This window comes from Rhinopithecus bieti, unplaced genomic scaffold (genome assembly GCF_001698545.2).
Source record: "Rhinopithecus bieti isolate Rb0 unplaced genomic scaffold, ASM169854v2 scaffold_4967, whole genome shotgun sequence".
Lineage (NCBI taxonomy): Eukaryota > Metazoa > Chordata > Mammalia > Primates > Cercopithecidae > Rhinopithecus > Rhinopithecus bieti.
Window position 1 is genome coordinate 1,581,500 of NW_016804726.1, and position 12,787 is coordinate 1,594,286.

The following is a 12,787-nucleotide window of genomic DNA, read 5'->3' on the forward strand; positions in this document are numbered from 1 at the left end:
CACTCTGTTACCCAGGCTGGAGTGCAGTGGCACTATCTTGGCTCACTGCAACCTCTGCCTCCCGGGTTCAAGCGATTCTCCTGCCTCAGCCTCCCGAGTAGCTGAAACTATAGATGTGCCAACACACCCGGCTAATTTTTTTTTTTTTTTTTTTTTTTTTCTGAGATGGAGTTTCGCTCTTATTGCCCAGGCTGGAGTGCAGTGGTGCAATTTCAGCTTACCACAACCTCTGCCTCCCGAGTAGCTGGGATTACAGGCATGCACTACCACGCCCGGCTAATTTTATATTTTTAGTAGAGATGGCGTTTCATCATGTTAGCCAGGCTGGTCTCCAACTCCTGACCTCAGGTGATCTGCCCGCCTCAGCCTCCCAAAGTGCTGGGAATGCAAGCGTGAGTTACCGGGCCCAACCAACCTTCCCAGATTATATTCACAATTATTTAACCATTGCATTGACTTTGGAGTCAGTTCCAGGTTGTCTTCCCGGCTCCACCACTATGGGACCTTGGACAAGTCACTTCACCTCTCAGAAGCTTTGTGTCTTCACCTATAAAATGGGATGAACACCACCTACTTTGTAGGGTTGTTTTTCACATGAAAATAAATAACAGGCCGGGCGCAGTGGCTCGCGCCTGTAATCCCAACACTTTGGGAGGCCGGGATGGGCAGATCACCTGCGGTCAGGAGTTTGAGACAAGCCTGGCCAACATGGGGAAACCCCACCTGTACTAAAAATACAAAAATTAGCCGGGCATGGTGGCAGGCGCCTGCAATCCCAGCTACTTGGGAGGCTGAGGCGGGAGAATTGCTTGAATGTGGAAGGCAGTGGTTGCAGTAAGCTGAGATGCCACTGCACTCCAGCCTGGGAGACAGAGCAAGACTCCACCTCATACAAACAAACTAACTAAATAAATAATAACTGTAGAGTTGGATGCGGTGGCTCACACCTGTAATTCTAGTACTTTGGGAGGCCAAGGTGGGTGGACTGTTTGAGCCCAGGCGGTCAAGATCAGCGTGGGCAACATGGCAAAACCCTGTCTCTACTAAAAATACAAAAAATTAGCCGGGCATGGTGATGGGCACCTGTGGTCCCAGCTATGCAAGAGGCTGAGGTAGGAGAATCACCTGAGCCCAGGAAGTTGAGGCTGCAATGAACCAGATATTCCCACTGCACTCCAGCTTTGGTGACAGGAGTGAGACCCTGTCTCAAGAGAAAAAAAAAAAAAAAGGTGCAGATCATATGAGCCGGCAATTCAACTTTTAGAAAACAGGAAAAGGAGGCCAGGCGCGGTGGCTCACGCCTGTAATCCCAGCACTTTGGGAGGCCGAGATGGGCAGATCACGAGGTCAGGAGATCGAGACCATCTGGCTAACATGGTGAAATCCCATCTCTACTAAAAATACAAAAAATTAGCCAGGCGTGGTGGCAGGCGCCTGTAGTCCCAGCTCCTTGGGAGGCTGAGGCAGGAGAATGACATGAACCCAGGAGGCAGAGCTTGCAGTGAGCCGAGATCCGGCTACTGCACTCCAGCCTGGGCGACAGATCGAGACTCTGTCTCAAAAAAAAAAAAAAAAAAAAGCAAGAAAATAGAAAAGGAAAATACATGGAATTGTTTAAATGAACTAAGACCCATCTAGAAGACGAAATGCTATGAAGCCATGAAAATCTGCATTGTTTGTGTGCGTGTGCATGGGTGTGTGTGTGTGAGAACAGGGTCTATCTTATCAAGGCTGCTCTCAAACTCCTGGCCTCAAATGGTCCTCACGACTCAGCCTCCCAGAGTGTTGGGATTACAGGCGTGACCCACCGCACCAGGCCCCCATACACAATTCTTGTTTTTCTGACTGGGTAGCTATGGTCTCCTGGAGAGATCACTGGAGTTGGAATCAGGAGAACTGCAGTTTGGTCCTGGCTAAGTATAAGGACTTGGGCAGGTCACCTTTCCTCACTGGGCTTCAGTTTATTTCTAATGAGGATATAAACCCCACCTGATAGAACTATGACAGGTAAGATAGTAAGAACTGATGCTGGCCAGGCGCGGTGGCTCACGTCTGTAATCCCAGCACTTTGGCATGCCAAGGCAGCGGACCACGAGGTCAGGAGTTCAAGACCAGCCTAACTAACATGGTGAAACCCCGTCTCTACTAAAAATACAAAAATTAGCTGGGCGTGGTGGTACACGCTTGTAATCCCAGCCAGTCAGGTGGCTGAGGCAGGAGAATCACTTGAACCCAGAGGTTGCAGTGAGCCAAGATCACACCACTGCACACTCCAGCCTGGGCGACTGAGTGAGACTCTGTGTCAAAAAAAAAAAAAAAAAAAAAAAAAAACAAAACTGATGCTTATTAATCCTCTACTATGGGCTGACCACTATACAGGACACTTGACCAGGTTATCTTCACTTCCTGGCAGGAGTCTGCTATGAAGGTAAGACCCTGGGCTCTTCTGGGCCAGATGTGTGGCTGAAGTTTGGAGGTTAGTGACTTTCATGTTTGGTTTGGGTGTTTCACTTACTTTTCCCAACACATCTCTGAAGAGAGTACCCTTATACTCAATTTCCAGAGGTAGGTACTGACATCAGAGAGGTGCAGTGGCTTCCCTAGGGTCACACAGCACAGTCAAGATTCCTCCTCAATCCTGTCTTGCCAAAACCCAGGCTTTTCCCTGGCTCCTGGCTATTGGTAGGAAGCCATGTGTCAACATGTCCGAGTACTGGAGCTGTCAATGCTCTTTTTCTGTACCTGGTATGTGACTTGTTGTATATGGGTGCTCTAGGCCCAAGGGGCAGCCTCTGTGTAGTGGGGTTTACAGGCAGGCTGACAATTCCTGGAGCTCTCCTCCCACTAGTGACTTTGGGCAGATCCGTCCTACTCCCTGAGGTTGTCGTTCATTTACAAATGGGGTCAACACCCTCCTAAGGCTGTGTAGTTAAGAAGCCTAGGGCAGCAGGGGAGGTGTGCTGTGTGCTGAGGTTGGGGGAGACTGTGGATTTTGTTTGTTTGTTTTAGATCTGTTGCCCAGACTGCAGTGCAGTGGCAGCATCTCACGATCTCCGCTCAATCCAACCTCTGCCTCCCGGGTTCAAGCGATTCTCCTGCTTCAACCTCCCGAGTAGCTGGGGTTGCAGGTGCATACCACCACACCCAGCTGATTTTTGTATTTTTAGTAGAGATGGGGTTTCACCATGTTGGCCAGGCTGGTCTTGAACTCCTGACCTCAGGTGATCCGCCTGCCTCAGCCTCCCAAAGTGCTGGGATTACAGGCATGAGCCACCTCACCTAGCCGTTTTTTTTTTTTTTTTGTAAACTTTCACAATGCCTGCAGTGCTTACATTGTCTTCACAATAAACAAGTCCATAGAATCTAAACAAGCTGAAGGGTGCATGCTCAGATGGCTTTGTGGGAGGTGGAGGCTGTTGCTGGGTTGGCTCAGGCCCTCTGGGGCTCTCTCAGCCAAAGTCAATGGGGACAGATACAGCCCAGGCCACAGCACTGTTCCACCTGGGGGTGGGGAACAGGAGCTGCAGCCTGGCAGCTGGGGTCAGTGGTCTCTACAGGTCAGAGCTCAGCCCAGGACTGTAAGAACTTGGGCAAGTCTCTCTTCTGACCTCGCAAGCCAGGGGTGGAGCGGAGTCACACTGGGAGGGACTCAGAAAGGATCCAACACATAATTTGCATTCTCCAGATGAAGAAACTGAGGCCCAGAGAGGGGAAGGCCTTTGTTATGATCTCAAATGACAGGCCCTGCCCTGGGAGGTACTGGGCTGGCTGGTGGGAGTGTGCTGGAGGCACCCATGGGAACAAGGAGTCAGCTCTGGGAGGGGACAGGTCAGAGGACATGCTGGCATTGGACTTTAGCACTGAACAAGGGGTGGGGAAAGGAGATCCAGGTGGAGTAAAGGGTGAACCAAGGCCTGGAGGTGTGAAACCACCAGAAGTGACAGGGACTGGGACTGGCACTTGCGCCAGGGTGTGGGGTAGGACCAGGGTGTTCAAGGACAAGATTGAGAAGGGCCTTGATAAATGAGGACAAGGAGCTTGGCTCTTACCCCATGGGCTTGTAGGGGGCCACGCAGGGGCTGAGGGGCCAAGGGTACCCAAGACCAGCCTGGTGTTGGGCGTTGGGCAGTGGGCTGGGCCTGGTGTGCAGGGCCACATCGCCACCTGGTGTCCATCCCTCTCACTGCAGCGTGACCTTGCCTGGCTCTCCAACCTGGGAACCAGTGGGGCAGTCTCATCCCAGACACTCTCTGCCTTCTTCAAGAGCAGCCAGGCTCTGCGGTCAAGGGCTCACATTCAGTGGTGTGCCAGGCCCCCGCTAGGCTCCTTGCCTGCCCTCTCAGCTACAGCCTGTCTGGGCATGAGGAGTCACAGACCCAGCCTAAAGCCAAGTTGAAACTAGAAGTGAACACTTTTTGATGAGGTCAGACACTCCTGATGGCTAGAGGAAGACTACAGAATTTGAAGTTATCAGACAAAGCCTTGAGCTGCACCAGCTGCAAGGTGAACTTGGGCAAGTGATATTCTCTCTGGGCTCTTCTCTCATCTTTATAAAACAGTGGTGAAATTCAGACATCCTTCCCTGTTATCGCTTCTCATCCACAGGCTCACAACCATGCAAAGGAGACACATCCAGACCCCGCAGAGTTAAGCTCCAAGGGACCCAAAAGCCTGGGGTCGCTTCATGTTGGATGCATGTGCAGACCTTATTCGGGCACTACACAAATGCAGCAGGCAGAAATGAGTTTATTGCATTAGAAAAAACACCAAAGAAAACCAGCAAACATCTCCGTCCTAGACAGTTATTAGTTTGACTCAAGGGCATAAAGAAAACCCAGATACTAGATTTACTTCTGGGAGGGGGTGATGGTCTCATCCCTCCTCCTTCCCTATCTCTTTAAACCAATGGACCTCTAGGGAGGTGTCCACTGTGCAATACAAGTACGTGACTCATTTCCCACTCTACTTGCCTGTTCACATCCAGGAGGAGTTAGCCCGCCACAATGAGAATGCTTCTGAGGTGTTGGGACAGACAGAAATGTGAGGATGGGGGTGGGCAGTTGAAGCCTGAGCCTGAGTTTACACAGTTAGTGACACTGGGGCTCCCATCAGGGGAGGAAGAGCTTGCCTTGCCATGGAGCTCTGGGACAACTGCTCACTGATCCCTCAATCTCTCGCCACAAACCCTAGGGCACAGGCAATGGCACAAATGGCTGCTAGTATAAACTGGGATGCTGTTCAAGCAAATGAGTGACTCAAATTCTCTCAGGGGAGCTGCCCCTGGGCCTAAGGGTACCTGCTGGGAGAAGCAAACCAGCTGAAACTGGATCTGGGAGAGGAGAAAGAAAAAAAGGAGCTGTGATGCCCAGAACCCCCTGGATGGATGGGAGACCACAGGCAGAGGGGTCTGGAGCAGGAGCCTGGAAGGCAGAGCTTGGCAAGGCAAGCTAGAAAAGGGGACAACACTGGTGGGAAACAGAGCACTGGCCAAGACCAAGCTGCTACCCTCCCGGAAGAAACCCAGCCTGAGAAATTCTTTCTCTTTGGGCCCAGTTCTGCCAGTAAATCACCATTATACAACAGTCCCTGCTGGTTTCTGCTCTAATTTATTATTTCCATGCACATTGGCAAATCAGTGGGTCTTGAGAAGAGCTAAACTTTCACTCATTTGGCCTCTAATCTTCAAGTTCCCAAATGTCACTTGACATCCCAGCTGGTCATGCCCCTGGTCAGGTCGCAGGCAAACACTAAGGCAGAATGACATCTCCTGTAGCTAAGACTCTGATGATGCCAACTGCTATGGCTAATGGCAGATAGCAGCAGATGGGGCCAGAAGTGAGTAGCAGCTTTTTGGAGAGGAAAGGCCCCTGCTGCAGGCCAGACTTCCAGGAAGAAGCAACATAATTTAAGTCCGCGAGGTGGCAGGAAGTTGTGGCAGAAGGGGCCCAACGATGTCAGAGCTGAGACTTGGGTACCTGGCAGCTCTGAGTGCCTTCTTCACACTCAGTTTCCCAATATCTAACTAATGGAGGTTCACATAAAGAGAGGGAATCTGAAAGTCTCTCTGGATTAGAGACTCCCAGACTGTTTCCTGCCTATAAACTCCTAGCAGCAAGTCATTAGGAAAATGCCCACTCGTGCCCCAACCTGCTTCCCTAAAGTCAGAATGACAATGGAAATAATCTGGCCGGGCGCGGTGGCTCAAGCCTGTAATCCCAGCACTTTGGGAGGCCGAGGCAGGTGGATCACGAGGTCAGGAGATTGAGACCATCCTGGCTAACACGGTGAAACCCCGTCTCTACTAAAAATACAAAAAATTAGCCGGGCGTGGTGGTGGGCGCCTGTAGTCCCAGCTACTCGGAGGCTGAGGCAGGAGAATGGCATGAACCCAGGCAGCGGAGCTTGCAGTGAGCCAAGATCATGCCACTGCACTCCAGCCCAGGCGACGGAGCAAGATTCCATCTCAAACAAAACAAAACAAAACAAAAAAGATATGACTGCCCCACTGCGTTTCAGATTTGCCTGGGGCCTGCAGCCCCTTTGTTTTGGCCAGTTTCTCCAGTTTGGAACAACTGTATTTACCCAATGCCTGTACCCTCATTGTATGTAGGAAGTAACTTGCTTTTGATTTTACAGGCTCATAGGCAGAAGGGACTTGCCTTGTCTCAGATGAGACTTTGGACTGTGGACTTTTGAGTTAATGCTAAAATGAGTTAAGACTTTGGGGGACTGTTGGGAAGGCATGATTGGTTTTGAAATGTGAGNGAATGACAATGGAAATAATCTGTGCCTTCAAAACACATTTAGGATAAGGGAAAGTCCCTAACAGAAATGATTCTAAATTTTCTTGCCACCTTGATTCCACATCATTATTTTATTTTTTTGAGATGGAGTCCCACTCTGTCGCCCAGGCTGGAGTGCACTGGTACAATCTCGGCTCACTGCAATCTCCGCCTCCTGGGTTCAAGGGATTCTCCTGCCTCAGCCTCCCGAGTAGCTGGGTCTACAGGTATGTGTGACGGCGCCCGGCTAATTTTTGTATTTTTAGTAGAGACAGGGTTTCACCATGTTGGCCAGGCTGGTCTTGAACTCCTGACCTCAAGTGATCTGCCTGCCTCGGCCTCCCAAAGTGCTGGGATTACAGGCATGAGCCACCGTGCCCGGCCTCACATCATTATTCTTTCCACATCAAAGGTATTTTCCAGCCAGGTGCTGTGGCTCACGCCTGTAATCCCAGCACTTTGGGAGGCTGAGGGAAGTGGATTACCTGAGGTCAGGAGTTCAAGACCAGCCTGGCCAACATGGCGAAAGCTGTCTCTACTGAAAATACAAAAATTAGCCTGGTGTGGTGGCACGCACCTATAATCCCAGCTACTCGGGAGGCTGAGGCAGGAGAACCGCTTGAACCCGGGAGGTGGAGGTTGCAGTGAGCCGAGATCACGCCACTGCACTCCAGCCTGGGTGACAGAGCGAGACTCCATCTCAAAAAATAATAATAATTAAAAAAAGGTATTTTCTTAGAGCAAGGAATCCTGTCCCTTGGTCCCCAGCTAAATACTGCATACTGGTCTGGATGGTGGTTACAGAGACTGCAAATAACCTACATCATTACTTGTAGAAAAAAGGCCTGGGTCTCTGCTGCTCCAGCCCAGACCTCATCAACTATGACACATCAGCTATGCTGAGGAAAAGCAGCCTTGGGGGCACCAAGGCAGGTTTCCCAAAATCGATGGCAGAGGATTGGCAATCCATCTAGGTGGAAGGAGGAATGGCTTTATCCTGTTTTCTCCAGGCTGATACTTGCTGTTACTCCCTTGATCCTGAGGCAATGGCTGCTCCAGCACTGGCCTTGCTTGTGGTAAGGGAGGGAAGGTGAGGAGGGTTGTAGCTGAAGAGTTCACTTAGGTTGGGTTAGTCATCCTGAAACTGGTCCCATGTGCACCAAATCCTTTGGTTCATTTAACACTAGAGTAACTGTTTCCGGGTCACGGATGTTCTAAAACTCACCTGGGTCCCACAGGTGGTGGCAACTTGGGTAGAGCGTGAGTGTTCTCTGGAAAGAGTTCTAGGTTGGGGCTCCCGCAAACTGTGACTCTTGCTTTCTGTTTAAACAAAGCCCCTCCCGTTCTCCAGTGTGGTGGACGCTTAGGAAACAGCGTCCGATGTGAACTCACAGACAAGACAGCCTTAATAAATTAGTATAATACTATTAGAAGGGGTGGCATTTTGTTCTGTTTCTTAGCAGCATTGTCTACATGCGGCCTGACAGTCTCCTTCCCTGGGAAATTTAAAAAGCCGTCCCCTGGTTGTTAGCTCTGATGTAAAATTATAAAATAGAAATCTGGTAGGGTTTGTTTTGCTTAAAAAGGAAAAACCCTGGTGAGGCAGGGCGGTCCCAGGCAGTCCTGTTAGCTCTGGCCGTTGGGTCTGCCCACAGAACTCCCTCCCGGAGGCTGGATCTGAATGGAGTCCAGGAGGGGCCGAAGTGCCTGTCCAAAGGGCCTGCAAGGAAACAGAGACATGAGAGGGGTGGGCTTTGGGATGTGGCCTGCTGTCACACACCCTGTGCTGCCTACGGGTAGGGAGGAGGAGTGGGCGCTGGTGGCAGCAGCAGCACCGCCAGAGAAGGAAGGAGCACCTCGTCACCTTACTTAAGTTTCCCACCTGCCTCACACTCAAGTGTTCTTGGAGGGCATCTCCGAAATAGCCTGCTCTGTGTTTTTATCCCTGGGATTCCCTCCTCAGGGCCTCATCTCTAGAGCCTGGTTAGCTATGGTTTGAACAGACTGGCTACTTACAGGGAACTAGAATTTTGCTTTATGTGCTTGTGTCTTTAATTCTCATGAGCAAGGAAAATATCAAATTGAAGCAAGGAAACTGAGGCAAAAGAAGGATATGAAAAAGAAGACAAAAGTTAGGGGTGAGGACAGCACACAATTGGATTTTTTCAGGAACAGAGGTCTGCCAGGGAGTACAGGGAATAGTCAGGAAAAATGACAAATGCCAGGTTACCAGTATTGATGCCTTTCTTCACCCTGAGACAGAATCTTGCTCTGTAGCCCAGAGCTGGAGTGCAATGGCGTGATCTCGGCTCACGGCAACCTCTGCCTCCTGGGTTCAAGCAATTCTCCTGCCTCAGCCTCCCAAGTAGCTAGGAGTACACGTGTGTGCCACCACGCCTGGCTAATTTTTTATTTTTAGTAGAGATGGGGTTTCACCATGTTGGCCAGGCTGGTCTCGAACCCCTGACCTAGTGATCTGCCTGCCTCGGCCTCCCAAAATGCTGGGAATTAAGGTCTGAGTCACCACACCCAGCCATTAATACCTTTCTAAAGGGCTTTTAGTTTGCTCTCACAGTAACAGTGGAAAAAAACACTGCAAATACTGGAGTTTGGAGATTTTCTATGATTATGACAACCATAAATAAGGTTGCCCAAACACTTTTAAGTCACTGGCTTTTTCTTCAGTGGATACTGCCATTTTTGAAAATCATCTCCAAGTTCAAAGGAATGAAGTACTCCAAAGTAGAGACAGATGAAACCTAGAAATATCAACCCTATTTCAGACAATTCCAGGAACTCCACCCATCAAATAGTAACAGCAAGAACATTCTGGCTACTCCAGTTTGCTCAGGGCCCCATAACCTAGATCCCTCAGCAGAGCTGTGGGACTGCAAACTCATCGAACAATAGGAAGGCAGGGCCAGGGCTGGCGGACTGGGGCTCCTCACCAGCCTGCCACAGCAGCCTTGTTTCTTATGCAAGCTCTTCCTGGGAGGTTTTTCCTCAGGTATGAAAAACAGCCCACTTTGCTGGGCCTGCGAAACCTGCCAGGATCTCTGTTGAGTAAGGCCATAGTTCAGGAGAAACTGAGTCAGAATAAGCAAATAGACATGGTCCTGGAATGAGCAGAGGCTGCCTGAATGCAAACAATGGCAAGGGGATGGAGGAGGTGAGGTGGCTATGGGGGTGTTGTTTCCTTTCGGGGTATACTGCCTGGATGATGGCCTGCAAGGCTCTTCCAAGCCTTGGGCCACATAACGACAGAAGGGGCTGCAGAGTGTTCTTGAAGAAAACATCTGCTGATGACTGACTGTGCTGTAATGCATGAGGGCAAGTAGAACATAGTCGTTGAGGGAGTCAAACAGCTCATGGTGTAGTGGAAGACAGGCAAATCAACAGCTATAAAACAAGCCCCCCTACTATTTTTCTGACCCCCTCTCTGCTTGTCTAACATTGAATTTTAACTGGGTGCTTCTGGGGAGTGGCATGCTTTGAGCACAATGGGAAGGACAGACACCAGAATTTTGTGCAAATACTGAAGCCAGTGTCAAGTGGGTTTCTAAGTTCTGTGGTTGCACTTAGGCCAGGGCAGAGCTGATCTAGCTCTGAGGGTGGAGGTAATACAGGTGCACATCAGTGGGTGGAGAGAATGGCAGCTTTCTGTGTTAGAATCTGTCATCAGGGCAGGCCCATCTGGTTGGGAGGGCAGATGGGGGCCAGAGGAAGGGCACTGACCGTGAATGGGGATTTTCAAGGTTGGCCAAAGCAGGGGCAGGGACAGAGGCCACACTTACGTGGAGAGAACTTCAGAGGGCAGGTCTGTGATGTAAGAAGGAATCTTCCGCCCAGTCAGAAACTGTGCCACTTCGTTGCTGAAGGTGTTACAGTTGTGTTCAAAGAGGTTGTAGGCCTCACCTCTGTACATCGAAAGGTTTGCAGAACATATATGAGAAACCAGCAAGCGTCTATGTGAAATAACTCAAGCTAGGCAGTGGCATGGTGAGCACAGTTCAATGTGAGGACTGCGATTTCCCCCCTCTCATCTGCCAGAAGCACTGCGTATTTGCCATTCTGGCCATTAATAACTGATTTTTAAGGGAAGGAGAAACTGAAAAGACATGGCTCTTCCAGTTTCAGGAGAATCTTTACATTCACAAAAGCAGAGCTCTGGTGTTAGAGTTCATCCCCTTACTCAAATTGACTAAAGCCTCTTTAAGAGAAAATCTGCTTGTTTGTATCTCATCCCAACCCCTCTGCAAACCCTGTTTTTCCTTCTGCAAACTTGGCCAATACAGGTTGAGAACAGCGCTTGCCGATTTTAATCAGAAGGAATGAAAAGCCCTTATTTCCTCTAAAAATTTCAGCACAAAGTATGCTTGAAGGAATATCTGTATCAGAACAACTTAGAGCTTTTTGTAGCATAACTGCCTTTTCTTCATGTTAATTCAGCAAAAAACTGTGATAGGCCTTGTGCTGAGTGATAAGGATGATATGACATGACAGCTGCCTCCAGGGGTTATCTAGTTGGGGAGACAGACACAACTAACCACGACCCCGTGTTCACTCACCGGAACAGGGACTCCCCCAGGGAGGACAGGTACTCCAGAAAGATTTCTTCTGTGACTTCTGTACTCCCCACGTCAACCACAGAGTCTGGGGGCCCAAGCAATGTCCCCCCCTAAAAGAGCCAACCCAAAGAAAGTCATTAAATTACCATCTCCACTGAATGTTTTAATGTGGCTTCCCACAGTAGACCACGAACACTCTGTTCTGACTTCACTTTTTTTTTTTTTTTTTTTTTGAGACAGAGTTTCTCTCATCACCCAGGCTGGAGTGCAATCTCAGCTCACTGCAACCCCCGCCTCCTGGGTTCAAGTGATTCTCCTGCCTCAGCCTCCCAAGTAGCTGAGATTACAGATGCCTGCCAATACGCCCAGCTAATTTTTGGTATTTTCAGTAGAGATGGGGTTTCACCGTGTTGGTCAGGCTGGTCTCGAACTCCTGACCTTAAGTGATCCACCCACCTAGGCCTCTCAAAGTGCTGAGATTACAGGTGTGAGCTACCACCCCTGGCCTGACTTCATATTTAACTTGCAGAGCACCCTGGGCAGATGAAGAATGCTATTTGCTATTTGTATCAAGGATGTAATGGCTTATAAGCATGGGTGTCCAATCTTTTGGCTTCCCTGAGGCACACTGGAAGAATTGTCTTGGGCCACACACAAAATACACTAACACTAATGATAGCTGATGAGCTTAAAAAAAAAAAAAGAAAAAAAAAAAAAGGCTGGGCACGGTGGCTCATGCCTGTAATTCCAGCACTTTGGGAGGCTGAGGCAGGCAGATCATGAGGTCAGGAGATCCAGACCATCCTGGCTGACACAGTGAAATCCCGTCTCTACTAAAAGCATAAAAGATTAGCCAGGCGTGGTGGCGAGTGCCTGTGGTCCCAGCTACTCGGGAGGCTAAGGCAGGAGAATGGTGTGAAGCCGGGAGGTGGAGGTAGCAGTGAGCCGAGATCGTGCCACTGCACTCCAGCCTGGACAACAAAGCAAAACTCCATCTCAAAAAAAAAAAAAAAAAAACCAAAAAAAACAAAGAAAAAAACCTCATGTTTTAAGAAACTTTACAAATTCATGTCAGGCCACATTTAAAGCTGTCCTGGGCCACATGTGGCCCACAGGCTACAAGTTGGACAAGCCTGGCTTAGAGCTTTCTGGTGACTTTTCATTGCTATGTGCTGGCAGGCAGCATGGTTAGGAGTCAGACTTCTTGTTTCTGGGGGGGCCCTGGGAAGCTGATTCTCTTGCAGCTGTGACTCCTGATGCTGTCCACTTATTTAGCTGAGAAAAAGAGAGAAACCCAGAATCTGAAGTCTACTTTTGTTCCCAGTATGTCTCATCATGAGGACAGAACAGGACAATAGAAATGGCTCACACTTCATAGGCCATCTTTCCATGCCTATTTGCACAAAGAATGCAGCCAGTTTTTTTTTTTTTTTTTTT

General features: G+C 49.5%; 1 protein-coding gene across 2 annotated transcripts in view; it reads right to left on the minus strand.

Annotated features, from left to right (window-relative positions):
* Positions 1–8,186: 8,186 nt before the first annotated feature.
* DESI1 (desumoylating isopeptidase 1) overlaps positions 8,187–12,787 on the minus strand; it is a 23,158-nt gene continuing 18,557 nt past the window's right edge. For both annotated transcript variants that reach the window (XM_017870294.1, XM_017870295.1), the window contains 3 exons: positions 11,351–11,460; positions 10,577–10,699; positions 8,187–8,502 (listed from right to left, as the gene is read on the minus strand). In XM_017870294.1, coding sequence (XP_017725783.1) covers positions 8,409–8,502; positions 10,577–10,699; positions 11,351–11,460 — 327 coding nt within the window. In that variant the 3' untranslated portion in view covers positions 8,187–8,408. The remainder of the gene's footprint in view (positions 8,503–10,576; positions 10,700–11,350; positions 11,461–12,787) is intronic.